The 16589-nt window shown below is 49.0% G+C and overlaps 1 protein-coding gene across 1 annotated transcript; it reads right to left on the minus strand.

The window, feature by feature from the left end:
• Positions 1 to 12245: 12245 nt before the first annotated feature.
• On the minus strand, positions 12246 to 16283 carry LOC101147034 (lipocalin-1-like). Its single transcript, XM_004048803.5, has 6 exons — positions 16194 to 16283; positions 15610 to 15740; positions 14453 to 14523; positions 13773 to 13883; positions 12833 to 12934; positions 12246 to 12630 (listed from the first exon to the last, which is right to left on the minus strand). The coding sequence occupies exons 1-6, from the start codon at positions 16281 to 16283 to the stop codon at positions 12605 to 12607; spliced, it is 531 nt and encodes a 176-aa protein (XP_004048851.5). The 3' UTR covers positions 12246 to 12604.
• Between the last annotated feature and the right edge of the window lie 306 nt (positions 16284 to 16589).

Raw genomic sequence — 16589 nt, forward strand, 5'->3', positions numbered from 1 at the left:
ACTGAAAGGAGAAATTTAAAAAGCCACAATTATAGTTGGAGACTTCAATACCCTTCTCTCAGAGCAGCTAGACAGAAAACCAGCAGGGACATCAAAGAACTTGGCCACCCATCAATTAACATAATCGAATTGACATTTGTAGAACACACCACCTGGTAACAGCACTACACACACTCTTTTCAAGTGCACCAGAATATATACCAAGATAGACCATATCCTGGATGAGAAAATGAGCCTCAAGAAATTTTTAAAAATTTAAATGATATAGAGGGTAGTCTCTGACCACATGGAATCAAACTATAAATCAATGCCAGAAAGATAATGGAAAATCTTTCTTCAGATGTTTGGAAACAACACACCTGTAAATAATCCACAGGTCAAAGAGGAAGCCTAAAGGTAAATTTAAAAATATACTAGGCTGGATGAAAATGAAAATACAACATATCAGCTGGGGGTGGTGGCTTGCGCCTATAATTCCAACACTTTGGGAGGCCCAGGCGGATGGATCACTTGCGATCAGGAATTCGAGACCAGCCTGGCCAACATGGCGAAAACCCATCTGTACCAAAAATGCAAAAACTAGCTGAGTGTGGTGGTGCACGCCTGTAATCCCAGCTAATCGGGAGGCTGAGGCAGGAGAATCACTTGAACCCGGGGGGCGGAGGTTGCAGTGGGCTATCATGCCACTGCACTCCAGCCTGGGTGACAGAGCAAGACTCCATCTCAAAAAAAACAAAAACAGGCTGGGCACAGTGGCTTATGCCTATAATCTCAGTGCTTTGGGGCCCCACGTGGGCAGATCACTTGAGGTCAGGAGTTCGAGACCAGCCTGGCCAGCATGACAAAACCTCATCTCTACTAAAAATACAAAAATAAATAAATAAATAAATTGCTGGGCATGGTGGCGTATGCCTGTAATCCCAGCTACTTAGGGGGCTGAAGCAGGAGAATTACTTCAACCCAGGAGGTGGAGGTTGCAGTGAGCCAAGATAGTGTCGCTGCACTCCAGCCTGGGATACAGAGCGAGACTCTACCTCAAAAACAAACAAACAAAAACATATCAAAATTTGTGAGACACAGCTAAATCAGTGCTGAGAGGCATTAAATGCATATATTAGAAAAGAGAAGTCCAAAATCAACTATCTAAGCTCCCACTTCAAGAACCTAGAAAAAGAAGAGCAAAATAAACCCAAAGCAAGAAGAAAAGAAATAACAAAGAGCAGCAATTAATAAATCGAAAGCAGAAAAAATCAAAAGCAGAAAAACAACAGAGAAAAACAATGAAACAAGGGCTAGTTCTCTGGAAAAATTAATAAAATGGAGGCAGTTCTAGAAAGACTGACAAAGAAAAAAAGAAAGAAAGACACAAATAACCAACATCTGGAACAAAACAGTGACTATCACTACAGACCCTGAAGACATCAAAGGATAATAAGGGAATACTATGAAGAGACCTTCCCACATATATTTGACAACATAGGTGAAATGAACCAATTTCTCAAAAAACACAATGCCAATATAAGATAGATAACTTTAATAGCTCTATGACAATTAAAGTTAACATTTTAATTTTAAAAGCTTCCAAAAATAATTCTTCATGTCCATATGGTTTCATTAGAAAATTCTACCAACCGTTTAAAGAATAAATAACACCAACTCTGCATAATCTCAGAAGATGAGAGAATATCTCCCAACCAAAACATGACAACACAAAAAGGAAAGCTGCAGAACAATATACCTCATGAATATAGATACAGAAATCCTTTACAAAATATTAGCAAATAATAATATATAAAAATAGTTCTACACCATGACCAAAAGCAGTTTATTCCAGGGATGGAAATCTGGTACAATACTCAAAAATCAACCATATTAATATGTTAAGAAGAAAAATTACATGATCAGATCGATCAATGCAGAAAAAGTATTTGACTAAATTCAACACGCATTCAGGAAAACAACTCTCAGAAAAGTAGGAATAGAAGAGAACCTCCTTAACTTGACAAAGAGCATCTACAAAAAACCTATGGCTAACATTATTTCTAATGGTGAAAGACTGATGTGTAACTGGCTCAAGTCCAGCTGCTCGCTGCTCAGAAGTCAAGGCATGAGAAGTGAAGTGTGGTGAAAGGAAAGCAGCATTATTCAAATGCTAGCAGTTGAGGAATGGCCAGGCCCATGCCTTTAAAAGACCATTCAAACTTTCTGGACTGAAGGAGGGGTTTAAGGAGGAAAAGGTGTGGGAAATATGTGGGAATGGTGCAGGAGGATGTTGGTCTGCATCTTGTTCCGATGGTTATCATGAGTCATCAGTCGTCTGTCCAGAGGTCTGGTTTGCGTCATCTTGATTTCAGCCGGGAAGTGGTAGGCTACCTGTAACTCCCCCTAAGAGGGAGGATTCTGCAGCTGGGTCTCTCTGCCTGGTTTGTTTCAAAATTGGCCCCTGGAATTTCTAAGTAAGCCCATAATTAGATAAGCGAGCACTGCTCACGGAAGTGCCTGGTGGGAAAGGGAGAAATAAAGAGTTTTGAAGTATGTTTCAAGGCTGAAAGCAAGAAAGGAAAAAAGTTTTAAAGCACATTTTGAGGCTGGGATACTCAGTTACAAACGCTTTCTCCTTAACATCAGGGACAAGGCAAGGATGTCCACTTTCACCACTTGTATTTAACATAGTACAGAAAGTTCTAGCCAGAGCAATAAAGGTTTTTTAAAAAGGAAATTAAAGACATACAAATTGGAAAGGAAGGAAGAAAACTGTCTGCATCTGCAGATGACATGATTGTCTCTGTAGAAAATCCCAAGAAACTGAAAAACAAAACGAAAGAAAACAATACACCTCCTAGAACTATTAAGCGAGTTCAGCAAGGTTGCAGGATACAAGATAAATATACAAAGATCAATTGTGTGTCTACATACTAGTAATGGACCCTGAACTTAAAAACACAATACTACTTATAATGGCTAAAAAAAAGAGATACCTAGGCATAAGTTTAACAACCCATATGCTGGATTTGTATGCTGAAAATAATGCAATGATTATAAAATAAATCAAAGAAGATCTAAACAAATGGAGAGATGTGCTATATCCATGGATTAGGAGACTCAACATAATAAAAGCGTCATTTCTCTCAAATAATATAAAGATTTAACACAATTTCTATCAAAATTCCAGAAGGAATTTTTGTAGACATACACAAGATTATTCTAACATTTATATGGAAAGGCAAAGGAACTAGAATAACTAAAACTTTTTTTTTTAAGAATAAAGTGGGAGGAATCAGGCTACCCTTTCTTTCCTTTTCTTCTTCTTTCTTTTTTTTAGAGACAGAGTCTTGCTCTGTCACCCAGGCTGGAGTGCAGTAGCACAATCTCGACTCATTGCAACCTCCACCTCCCAGATTCAAGTGATTCTCCTGCCTCCACCTCCCGAGTAGCTGGGATTACAGATGCACACCACCATACCCAGCTACAGGCTACCCTTTCAAGACTCATTATATAGCTAGCAGATGGACAGATGCATAGATCAATGGGACAGACAATAAAGAATCCTCAAACAGACCTGCATGCATATACCCAGTTAAGTTTTTACAAAGATGCAAAAGCAATTCAATGGAAGATAGCTTTTGTAGAAAATGGGCTGGAGCAACTGGACATCCGCAGACAAAATCACCAAACAAAAAGAAGAACCACAACCTTGGTCTCACACCCTGCATGAAAATTAACTCAAAATGGATCATAGACTTAAACATAAAATTTGAAACTGTAAAAGCTTTAGAAAACAGAAAGAAAATCTTTGGGATATGGAGCTGGGTCAGGAGATTTTAGATGTGTCACCAAAAATATGATCCATAAAAGGAAAAATTGTTAAAATAGACTTCATCAAAATAAAAACCTTTTGCTCTGTAAGAGACCCTGTTAACAGAATAAAAAGACAAGCCAAAGACTGAAAGAAAATATTGACAAACTACATATTCAACAAAGAATTAGTTTCTATACTTTATAAAGAATTTTTCAAAACTCAACAGTTTCAAAAATAGAATGTAAACAAAAGACATGAAGGGACACTTGACTAGAGAGGATATACAGATGGCAAATAAACACATGAAAAGATGCTCAACACCATTAGTCATCAGTGAAATGCAAACAAAAGCCATGATATATCAGTACATACCTATTAAGGTGGCTGAGATAAGATCATAGTGATCACAATGAAGCCTGGTGAGGATGCATGGAAACTGGACGGTTTCTGGAAAATGGCTTGACAGGTTTAAAAAAAAAAAAAACCCTACAACAAGCATAGAACCCCACAATAGAACCCCTGGGCCTTTGTCCCAGAGAAATGAAAACTGATGTCCATGCAAAAACCTGTACATGTGTCATAGCCCAAATCTATAAACACAGACATCCTCCAACAGGTGAATAGTTAAACGGACTGTAGTACATCCATACCATAGAGCACTACTCAGAAGTAAAATGGAATAAACTATTGATAAATGCAACAATGGGATGAATCTCCAGAGAATGATGCTGCACAGGAAAAAAAAAAAGCCAATCCCACAATTTTATGATCGCAATAGACGACATTCTTGCAATGAGCAGATTGCAGGAGGGGAGAACAGGTCTGTCATTGCTGGGATTGGGGCTGGAGCAAGCCAGGTGAAGATACACATGATAGCTCTGTGTGGCTTTTTACAACTGCATGGGAATCTACAATGTCTCAGGGTTAAATGTTTAATTTAAAAACCACAATGAGCATAAATGCTTAAAAAAAAAAACCTAGAGCCAAAGATTCAGCAACTCCACTCAGAAGCATCATTTCAACAGATACACTCCCACACATGAACCAGCAGAAGGGTTCAATTGTTACTTACAAATCTTGGAAATGCCTGAAATATCCATCAAAATAACAAAGACTGAATAAAGGTTCATTTTTATGTTTGATTTTTGCAGACTTTCTAGATGCCTCTCATTCTTTGGGGCACAAGGAATACATCGATCAATAAAACAAATGTCCTGTGCTCGGGGGGCTTATATTCTAGGTGTAGGGGACTTAAAATGAACAAAATAAATAAGTGAATTGCAGTGCCAGCTATCAATGTCTTGCCTCCAGCTCCACACGCACCCTTCATGGCCGGTTCCGAGGCAATGGAGCTGGAGCCAGCAGGTGCTTCTCTTGTGCACCTGGTGCAATGCTAAGCTTTGTTGGTTGAGGCGTAGGGGGAAGCGCCTCCTAGCATTGGTCCAGGATGACTGGTTCCAGATGCTTCCATTTCTTCCTTTTTCTTTCTCTTCCTGTACAAATGGCAGTGGCACAAGTCGGGGACGTCTGGCGGCACACACCACATTGAATTCAGGGGACCCCCCCAGATGGCTTCCTATTGAGATTCAGTGGCATCTGCACCTGTGGGTTCCCAGTGACTCTTGTAGGCTTCCCAGCCCCAGCCCACCTGCCTTCGGGGGGAAGAGAGGCTTCCTGCTTGCCAGACCCAGCCTATATTTCCCTGACTGCTGGCCTCTGCCCTGACCGTGGGCCAGCTGTGGCTGGGACAACCCAGCAAACTTCTCCAGCTTCCCTTGGGAGAACCACACCTTCTCCCATGAGGTCTGAACCCAGACTTGTGGAAAGGATCCCCACCCCTGTTTATTTCTTCCTTAACTGCCCTCGTGCAATCCTGAGCCATTCTTTGTGGTTCTCTTTAAACCTCTAGAGCTGATTGTTCACTGTGCAAGCAATACCTGTTCAATCTATTGTCTCTGGATCCTGATGGGTCACTGGTTCATACATTATTTTAAATGGTGATCAGTGCTATGGAAAAAGCAAAGTGGACAAGTTGGACAGGAGTGGCCAGACAAGGGGTTATTTGTCCTTTACATGAATTGATGAGGAACAGCCTCGCCAAGGTGGCATTCAAACACCGAATTTAAGACATGAAGGAAGCAAGCCATGAGCTCATCAGCTGGAAGAGGAGTCCAGGTGGCAGTAGCATCCAGTGCCAGCCCAGAGGTGGGAGAACGCTGGCAGTTTCCGGGAACACACGGCAGAGCAGCCACAGCAAATGATCCAGGGAGACCGGCCACACGTGAGGCTGGGGAGTGGGTGGAACTGCCATGTAGGGATTAAGGACCACCACGAGGACTTCAGCTTCTGCTCTGAGTGAAAGACCCTGGAGAGCTCTGACAAAGGCAAGCTGTGACTTATGTATTTAAGGGGTCACTCCAGTTGCTGCATTGAGCACAGATTTGGAGGCCGAATATAGAAGCAGAGAAAGCAGTTAGAAAAGACACGGCAATAACCCAGGATGGTGCACTGATTTCTACCTGGGCATCCAGGAGAACAGGGGATGGGCCTAACTGTCCCACCACAAACAGAGGGAAACTGGCCCCCAGGTGTGAAACGCTTGTGTTTAGAAACTGGACACAGACAGCGCAGGCTGTGATCCCTGAGAGTGGGAGCTAACGAGCTCAGCTGGATCATGGCAGCTTTATGCCTGGAGGGAATTTCAACCCACCACAGAGAGAGGAACCCAACAGAGCAAGGAGTCAGACGGCGTGGACGGGACACAGATTGGACTCTGGGCATTGCAGACGACTAGAATGTGGGAGACAAGGAAGGAGATAGGAGAGCCCTCTGCAGAGGAAGAGCTCCAGAAACGTGCAGAGCGGTCCTCAAGACCATAGCTAAATACCAGTCCACGCAGACGAGGGTGGAACTCCACAGGGCCAGAGAAAATGACGTTTGGGTAAAGAAGGATTCCAAGGAACTGAAGAAAATCAGCACCCCACAAACACAGGTGCAAGAATGAGTTGAGATGCCAAGATAAGAACTGTCTTCAACAAATGGCTCTGGGACAACTGGATGTCCACATGCAAAAGACTGAGGTGGGACCTCATGCCACACACAAGCTTTCACCCAGAATGGATCAAAGACCTCAATGTAAGAGCTAAAACTGTACAACTCTAAGAAGATGTGTAAATCTCTGTGACTTTGGCTTTGACAATGAATTCTTCTCTATACACCCAAATAGCATGCAACTAAAGGAACAGACAAATTGGACTTCATCAAAATTAAAAACTTTTGTACGTCAGTGGACACTGTCAAGGAAATGAAAAGACAAGATACAGAACGTGAGAAAATACTTGCAAATCACATATCTGACAAGAGTCTAGTCTAGTATCAACAATATATAAAATACACTTATAACTCAACATAAAAACACAACTAGCCCAATTTTAAAAAGGGAAATGAATAGACTTTCTTCAGAGAAGATATAAAAATGACCAATAAACACCTGAAAATATGCTCAATGTCATTAGTCATTAGGGAAATGCAAATCAAAACTACAGCGAAATACCACTTTACACTCATTAGGATGGCTAGAATCACAAAGCCAGATAATAATAAGGGTTGGCAAGGATGTGGAGCAATTAGAACCCTCATGCACTGCTGGTGGGAATGTAAAATGGCACAGCTGCTCAGAAAAACATAGTTTGGCAGTTTATCCAACAGTTACACATAGAATTATTTAATACCCTATGACCCAGCAGTTCCACTCCCAGGTATACACCCAGGAGAAATGAAAACATATGTTCCCATGAAAACATTTATGCATAAATGTCCCTAGCAATATTACAAAACCCAAGAAGTAGAAACAACTCAAATGTCTACCAATGGATGAATGGATAAAAAAGGTGGTATTATCCACACAATGATATATTATTCTGTCATAAAAAGAAAATACCGACACATGCTACCACATGAGCAAACGTTGAAACATTATGCTAAGGGAAAGAAACCAGGCATAAGAAACACATATATATGATTCCATTTCTATGAAGTGTCCAGAACAGGCAAGTTCATGCAGACGGAAAGTCGATGAGAGGTTCTGGGGCGTGGAGGGAAGAATGGGGGTGAGAGCGGACGGGCGTAGGGACCTTTGTAAGATGATGAAGATCTCCTGGAATTAGATAGTGGTGATGCTTTCACAGCCTTGTGAATTTACTGAACCCCACTGAATTGGGCACTTTTAAAGAGTGAGTATGATGGCATGTGAAATATATAGCAAATAAAAATTTTAAAAACCACCTCCCCAGAGAAGCCTCTCCAGGCTACACAATGGAAGATGCAGCCCCTCCTCTCCCTGTCACTTCCCTGAGCTGCGCTCCATTAGGACACATCACTCCCCAGAGACACCCTGTTCATTTCCTTGCAGTCCTATTGATTGCCAATTCCCTCCATGGGTAGACTGAATAATGGTCCCCTGAAGATGTCCACATCCTCATCCCTGGCCCTGTGTCCCCCATGTGTAGACGGAATAATGGTTCCCTAAAGATATCCACATCCTCATCCTTGGCCCTGTGGATGTGTGTATGGTAAAAGAGACTTCACAGATATAATTCAGTGAAGGATCTGAGATGAGCAATTAGCCTGGATTATCTGGGTGGGCCCACTGTTATCACAGGGGCCCTTATAGGAGAGAGGCTGGGGAGCGAGGGAGGGAGAGAGAGGAGGGTGGGGAGAGAGAATATTTATGAACAGAAGTAGAAGAGGCTGTGCTGCTGGCTTTGAAGGCGGAGGAGGGGCCACAAGCCAAGGCATGTGGAGGCCTCTGGAAGCTGGAAATGGCGGGGACAGACTCCTCCCCAAGAGCCTCCAGAAGGAACCAGCCCTGCCAACCTTCGTTTTAGCCCCGTGAAACACACTGAAAAGAAGAGCTGGAATGAAGCATCTGAAGCTGTCTCAGCAAAACCTGCACGCTCGGTTGTGGTTGTGGGTTTTTTGACCAACAAATGAAAGCGTTCTAAGACCCCATGCACCATTGGCTGAAGGGGAGCATGAATATCTATTCCCAGTCCCAGCCTCACAACCAGAGGATGCGTTTCCTCACGCTTTTCTCCTGCAGCTCAAGGAGGGAAAGCATTTGGAATTATTTGACTTCTCCCCCTCACTCAGTGGAACTTTGGAGTCATTCTTCCCACCCTTGTCAACCACAGGGCTTTCTCATGTCTACAGGCGCGTGTGCAGATTGCTTGGGTGTGCACAGATGCAGGGAGGGCATCTCGTCGATGGAAAATGGGATACTCATGGGCACGGCATGAAGTGACACCACAATTCCCTAAATTGTTTGCTGTGGTTGCTCATTGGGACGTGGCACCCACTGGAACCAAGGCTTTGGGAAGCCAACTGGCTGCTGTGCTTGGCCACAAACGTGGTAATGACTGCAGGGAGAATGGGGCGGGGGCTGCCTGACTGATCTGGGGCTTTCAGAAAGGAAATGCCAAGGTCTGAGCTTGAGTAACAGGCAAGACACTGGAGACATTCCATCCTGACCTTAGAATAATATTTCATTCTTGCAGCCACAGAGCAGAAATGGCTGAAAATCAGACTCCATATTTAATAATGTGGATTGCACGGTGAGTTGGATTCAAAAGTCGCCAAGGGTTTTATGTGAAAGTTGGGTCACTGCTTAAGGAGTGGGACCATGACACACAGAACTGGGACAATTATGTGATCTCAGATGGAAGTGAGAATCTTGATCCCCTCCCCAATCCCCCTGAACCTGCCGGGGCAGAATCACCCCCTCCTCCCCTCCCCAATCCCCCTGAACCTGTCGGGGCAGAATCACCCCCTCCTCCCCTCCCCAATCCCCCTGAACCTGCCTGGGCAGAGTCATCCCCTCCTCCCCTCCCCAATCCCCCTGAACCTGCCTGGGCAGAGTCATCCCCTCCTCCTTTGCGTGAGGAGATGAGACTTCCCTTTCTCAGACATCTTCCCCCGAGGCAGTTGTGTGGGGACGGATTCTAGGGGCTTTACACCAGGAGAACCGTGCTCCGATGTGGACCCAAGCTGAGTGTGTCAGTGCGTATGTACTGAGCATGGCAGAGCTCTCGGCATGGATCGGCTCCGCCCAAGCCCCTGCACCAGGAGACAGGAGATCGCCAAGCTCTCATGGCATCCAACAGCAGGAGGCGCATCCCTGGGGTGGCCCCAGCCCCCTAAATGCTTGCCTGAGAGCTCAGCACTGCAGGTGAATTTGCTGTGTGTCCTGGCCAGCACCCAGCTGCCCCTTCTTAGAGCTTTTGCTAAAAAGGGCTCACACCTGTGACTCCTTCCTCTGCCCCTTTGAGAAGTCTGTGTTTCTCCTACAATGCAGAAGTGTCTTTCTCAGGCTGGGTGCAGTGGCTCACATCCGTAATCCCAGCACTTTGGGAGGCATAGGTGGGTGGATCAATTGAGGTCAGGAGTTCAAGATCAGCCTGGCCAACATGGTGAAACCCTGTCTTTACTAAAAGTACAAAAATTAGTCGGGCGTGGAGGCACGTGCCTGTAATCCCAGCTACTCGGGAGGCTGAGGCAGAAGAATTGCTTGAACCCGGGAAGCAGAAGAGGTTGCAGTAAGCTGAGATCATGCCACTGTGCTCCAGCCTGTGTGACAGAGCAAGACTCCAAAAAAAAAAAAAAAGTGTCATTCTCAAGGACCTGAGAGCCATTCCTTAGAAATGTGACCTTCAGGAAGAATGGGCCTCCTTCTTCCAGACTCTGTTGGGGGATAGAGTCCTCCTTCCATAACTGCCACACAGCTGGTCCCGCTGCACTGACCCTGACCAGCACTCTGTAACTCTTCACTGGAGCCCCCACTCCCTCCCACACCCCCTCCTACTCTCCCTTCACAACACCCCTTCTCCCCTGCACAAAGTGGCATGGAACCAGTCTGTCCCTGGCTCTGAGAAATTGCTGAATAAAACCTGTCCTCACTGCTTTAACTAGCATTCAACTTGGCTCACTGGTGACGACGTATCCAAAATGCCATATTTCACACATTGGCTTGAGCAGGAGAGCCGCTCTCAGATGGCTTCCAGGACTGGCTGAGCTGGTATTGAGGCCTCATTCACAGGGGCTGGGACGCCAGGATGGCCCCACATAACATGGAGAAAGGACTCTGTGCTGCAGGTGTTTGAAGGGTTCCCAGGGTTTGCTTTAGGCTGGTGGGGGAAGACACAGCCATAGGAATGACTGTGGGACGGAGGCTTATTACACTTAGGCCCCTAGAAACAGGAGGGGCGGGGCCTCACGGAAGCACCAGGGCCTGTCTGGAGGCACCGGGCGGAGCCTGCATTGCGGTTCCCACGTTTCCCACGGGAAGGAACGGAGGAAGCAGGGTAAACAGGCTCAGGGCGGGCTGGTTTCAATAATGTCCCAGGCCCTGGGGTGTGAGGGCTGGCTGTCCCTAGCTGTCTGGTACCTGCCCTGGGGAGGGTGTGGGCTCTTGACTGGTTACCCGTTTGCATATGGAAGGCACACTTACAGACAAGTCATCTGCTATTTCTAGAAATTAGCCAACTCCAGGAGAAGCACTTTCTCCAGGGTTAGCAAGGCCCCAGATGTCAAAGTGTCCAAATTCAGAAAGTAAAGGCCATGGTTCACACAGAGAGGGTGTCGGAGACAGGTCGCGCAGTCATTTGAAGAGCAAATTACTGTAAAGAATCCCCAACTGGTAACAGGAGAGGGGCTACCAACGGGTAAAGAGGACTCTCAAACCACAGAAATAACAGAAATGGGAGCCAGCTCTACCCCAGGGCTGAGGCTGCGCACCGGGGTAGGAACAACCTGGAAGGTGCTCAGGCCTCTGTGGAGAGGGTCTTGCTCTGTCCCCCAGGCTGGAGTGCAGTGACATGATCATAGCTCATCGCAGCCTCGACCTCCTGGGCTCAAGCAATCCTCCCACTTCAGCCTCCCAAGTATCTGGGATTACAGGTGTGCACCAGCAAGCCTGGCTAATTTTTGTGTTTTTTTTGGTAGAGATGGGGTCTCGCTATATTGCCCAGGCTGGTCTCCAACTCCTAGCTTCAAGTGATTCTCTCACCTCAGCCTCCCAAAGTGCTGGGAACACAGGCATGAGCCACCATGCCTGGCCAGAATTGAGTTTTTTTATATATATATATACACACACACACATACACACACACATATATATATATATACACACACACACACATATATGTATATATATACACACACACATATATATGTGTATATATATACACACACACATATATATACATATATATATACACTTTTTTTTATTATACTTTAAGTTCTAGGGTACATCTGCACAACATGCAGGTTTGTTACATATGTATACATGTGCAATGTTGGTGTGCTGTACCCATTAACTCGTCATTTACATGAGGTATTTATCCTAATGCTATCCCTCCCCCTACCCCCCACTCCACGACAGGCCCTGGTGTGTGATGTTCCCCTTCCTGTGTCCAAGAGTTCTCATTGTTCAATTCCCACCTATGAGTGAGAACATGCGGTGTTTGGTTTTTTATCCTTGCGATAGTTTGCTGAGAATGATGGTTTCCAGCTTCATCCATGTCCCTACAAAGGACATGAACTCATCATTTTTTATGGCTGCAGAGTATTCCATGGTGTATCTGTGCCACATTTTCTTAATCCAGTCTATCATTGTTGGACATTTGGTTTGGTTCCAAGTCTTTGCTATTGTGAGTAGTGCCGCAATAAACATACCCCAGGGCCTCTTGAAGCACCACTGAGCCCCAGGGCTGGATTTTCTCAAATGTCCTCTAAAGTTGTTCACTCACCCTAATCACTCCCTGGAGAGCAGGTTTCTGCAGGAAAAGGAAGCACAGGTGAGTCAGGAGACCCCAGGAATGCAGTCAGGACCGGGGCCCCTCATCAGCCACCAGCTCCACCACCCCAGGAAGGACAAAGCCAGAATTAGACGCAGCACAGTTATGCGCCTGTGCAATGTGGCTCTGCTGACGTCCCCACGCGGGGACATGGGGGGCTCTGCAGGGCCATGCCTCCTACCGCTCTGCCTGGGGATGAGGATGCTCTCCATGCTGAGTCCGCAGGCTCCTGCGGCTTTCTCAGAGTCCTTCAAGGCTTCCAGATTGTTCTCGGGGTCTCTGCCTGTGGGTGCCAGGACAAGATGTGGGTGCTCGAGGCAGCACTGGGCCGACGGCACCCCGTCCCAGTCTGGAGGCCTGAGCTGGGCTGGGGAAGGGGACCTCGCCCACCATGGGGGAACTTAAACCCAGAGGCCCTCAGGCTGGCAAAGTGGGACCAGGGTGCCGTGCATGGCTGAGAAGGCTCCCGCAGCAGCAGAACCGGGAGAACGGGAAGCGCTCTCCGTCCATCCCCAAGCATCTCCCGGAGTGAGAATGGACTGCGGGACAGGCCCGCCCTGGAGGAAGCGCCTCTCCCCTTGGGGGCACCAGGGTCCCATTCCTCTGTCATTCGCACACCCCTGGCTCCAGGGAGAACTCAGGAGCCTTCACGGGCCTCATCCTCTGACAGGGACCGCACCGATGCGCCACCGTCCGTGGGAGCCACCGCGTCTGGAATTCAACCCCGGGAGCTGGAACGTTCTTTCCACACAGACTCCTGCTCACATTCCCATTCCTCTCCCCTGCTGGACACCCCACAGGAACGCGCTCAAGGATGACACTGCAGGGAGCTGCCCCAGGGGAGGGCCTGGGCCACTCTGGGACACGTGTGACCTTTGAGCCCCTGTGCTGACAGCTGTGGCTCCTTCCTGCCTCTGCTGCAGAGACCGAGGCCGGGGCATCCCAAATCCTGAACTCCAGGGTGGGAATTGGGGCTTTTATCAGGAAAACTCATCCTAAGGAAACTGCAGTGGGTTCCTGGGTCCCAGTGGCTTCTCCCATGGGGAAGAGGGTGCAGGAGGCCGAGGGAGGAGGGAGGGCGGGTGGAGGCATGGGTTGCAGGGTGGGGGTGCGGGACCCACCCACGAGCTTCGCCCCTCGGATCGGCTTCCTGTGCAGCTCGCCCTCACAGTAAAAGATGTAGTGGTCCTTCACGTGCGACCTGATGATGTATGCCACGTGCTTGCCCCCGTCTGCAGAAGGACAGCAGCACAGTCCTGAATTAGCCACCGGGCCTTCAGAGAGGATCCTGGGACAGTGTGCATTGCCAGGCCCAGCAAGCCCTGCAGCTCCTGCACCCTTCCAGCCTCCCAGAGCTCCCTGACCCAGGTTCCCCACCAGGCCTGAGCCCCAGGCCATGGGACCCCCACTTCCCAGGAACCTGATGCGCCCGAGAGGCGGCCATATCCCAAACCAGTGAGTCACGGGGGGTTCCTCCGGGTGTGAGGTTTGCAGAGGTGGGAGTTGGGGTGCAGCCCCCCGCAGCCAAATACGACTCTGCTCCTGGCCCTGCCAGAGCCACAGCCAGGGCTACAGGGAAAGCCCAGAGGGTCCACCCAGGGACAAACCCGTCACACCTGGTGTTTGGGGTCAGGTGTTCACATTTCTAAAGCAAATTGACCAGTGGGAGAGGAAAGTGGGCTTTTAGTGGAGTCAGGGGCAGCAGGCCAAAAGGCCACCCCAAAAAGGCACTGGCATCGCCCCCCCCCCCACATCCAGCGTGTGTTTGAGTTCAGGCTCTGGCTTAGGCTCCGGGACTCACCAGCCGTGTATTTTCCCGGCTCGTCAGTTTTCTCCAGGACGACCTTCACCTCCTGGCACCAGCCACTTATCCTGGAAAACAGAACCTGCTGGCAAAGCGGCCCTCACCTGTGCCTCCCCCGGCCCTGGAGCAGCCACGCTACAATGCCCTGCAAAGGTGGCCCCGAGTCTGCCACAGGCCCATGGAAGAGGGTGCTTCTCTGCATCTCAGACCCAGGCACCAGCGACCCCTCTGGGTCCCATGCGGCAGTTCCCGGGGTCTCCCGAGGTGGCCAGGAGCTCTGCACCGCTCCTCCTGGTGGCTGCCTTCCCAACACCCCCGCCCCCAACACATTTCCTGCCAGACGCACCCAGGCTGCCTGGTTTGCAGGCAGCGTCTGTGGCATGGGCCTGAGCCTCATCCCACCAGCTGCATTCTTCCTTTTAGAGACATTCAGGCACAAGCCCCATATCCATCATCATCCGGCCCAGACAGGGAAAGGTTCAGTGAGGGGCTTTGGGGGAAAAAAAATCAGGGTCATTGCCAGGGTCAGTGACTTCCTGAGATTCAGCCCCCAGGACCGGAGCACAGGCACTGCATGCCACTCAGGAGGGAGCCACGGGGGTGAAACCACACAGGTGGGAAGTTGTGCAGGTGGGAGCCACACCGGTGAAATCACACAGGTGGGAAGCCACAGATGTGAGCCACAGGGGTGGAAGCAGCACAGGTGAGAGCCGCACAGGTGAGCGCTACACAGGGACTTCAAGGGGGTCTTCTCCATGGTGTCCTATGCCCCCTCTTGGTCATTCTGCAACCCCATCCCTGCACTTCTCCAAAGCAGAAATTTACTGCCAGGACTGGCTCTGACTCTGATCGGGGGTAAACACCTTTTCCCAAAGGGACCTGCACGGCACCAGACATTCCCTAGTCGGAGGAGGTGGTGGGTGGTACCCAGCACTGCCCCTGATAGCCCACAGGGGCCTCTACTCCCTCAGGCCCCCTCTAGCTGAGGCACCTCACTGGCACAGTTTGCCCTCAAGCATTGCCTGAGCAGGCAGGGCTGAGAGAGGCCTCTCAGCAGGTCTGCCCACCTCCCCAGCACCAGAGCTCTCCTGGGTGGGGAAAGGGAAGGCCCTTGACCAGGTTGCAGGCTGCCCGGCCGGCTGGCAGACACTCACAGCATGGTGGCCTTAGCTTCCAGGTTGCCCCCTTCCGGGGTTGTGAGGGTCATGGGTGTCACCGATTCCAGATTCATCTCAGGGAGCTCCCTGTCCACCGTCATGGCCTTCAGATACCACATCCCTGACACCTGGAGAAAGTTCCTCTCTATCAGGCTCGGGCCGACCGCTCCAGAGCCTCCCCCTTCCCTGGCCTGCAGCCCCCAGACTCTACCGCACCCCAAGGGCTGGAGATGGGGAACATTCCCCAATCTAATCCACCCAGAAAACACCCAGCACCCTTGCCAGGCCCACCCGAAGGTGGCTCCAGCCCCCGCAAGTTGGCCAGGACCACAGGAGCCCTCACCCCCAGGAGAGAAGTGAAATCAGCCAGACCCCCACCCTCCCAGCCCTGCCCTTCTGCACCCCGGCCCCCTCCCAGCCCAGACTCCTGCTGTCCCATCTCACCATCCTTCAGGGCAGGGCTTTAATGCCCAACCTGAAAACGAGGGTCTCCTTGGATGGGGGAGTGATGTGGTCTCCATCCAGCAGTCTCAGCCTTGCCCCGTGGCCCCTCCAGCCCACCCTCCCCATCCAAGCCTCACATCCTGAATCTCCTTGTCTGAGGCCAGGAGGTGGTGGGCCTGCAGGGCAGCAATGAGGCTGAGGCTGACGGCCAGGAGCAGGGGCTTCATCTCTGGGGTCTGAGCTCACGGCCGCCTGACAGTTCGCTTGCTGGGGCTGGGAGAGGCTGTGCCACTCCCACAGCCGCCCTTTATACCGCTGGGCTCAGGATCCCCTGGGGACCTAGCACAGGTGACTGACCAATCCCTTCCTGGATGTAAACCACGGCCAGTTCTGCAACGGAGCAGATAACGTGCCATTGTTGCTGGAGGCTGGTGAATAACAGCTTGTTAATTCCAGAGGATCATCCGGACAGGACCAGGTCCAGAGGAGCGGGTTTGCAGATTTCACCTGGGAGGAAACTGAAGGGAGTGAAG

The sequence above is a fragment of the Gorilla gorilla genome, chromosome 13, assembly GCF_029281585.2.
Source record: "Gorilla gorilla gorilla isolate KB3781 chromosome 13, NHGRI_mGorGor1-v2.1_pri, whole genome shotgun sequence".
Taxonomy (NCBI): Eukaryota; Metazoa; Chordata; class Mammalia; order Primates; family Hominidae; genus Gorilla; species Gorilla gorilla.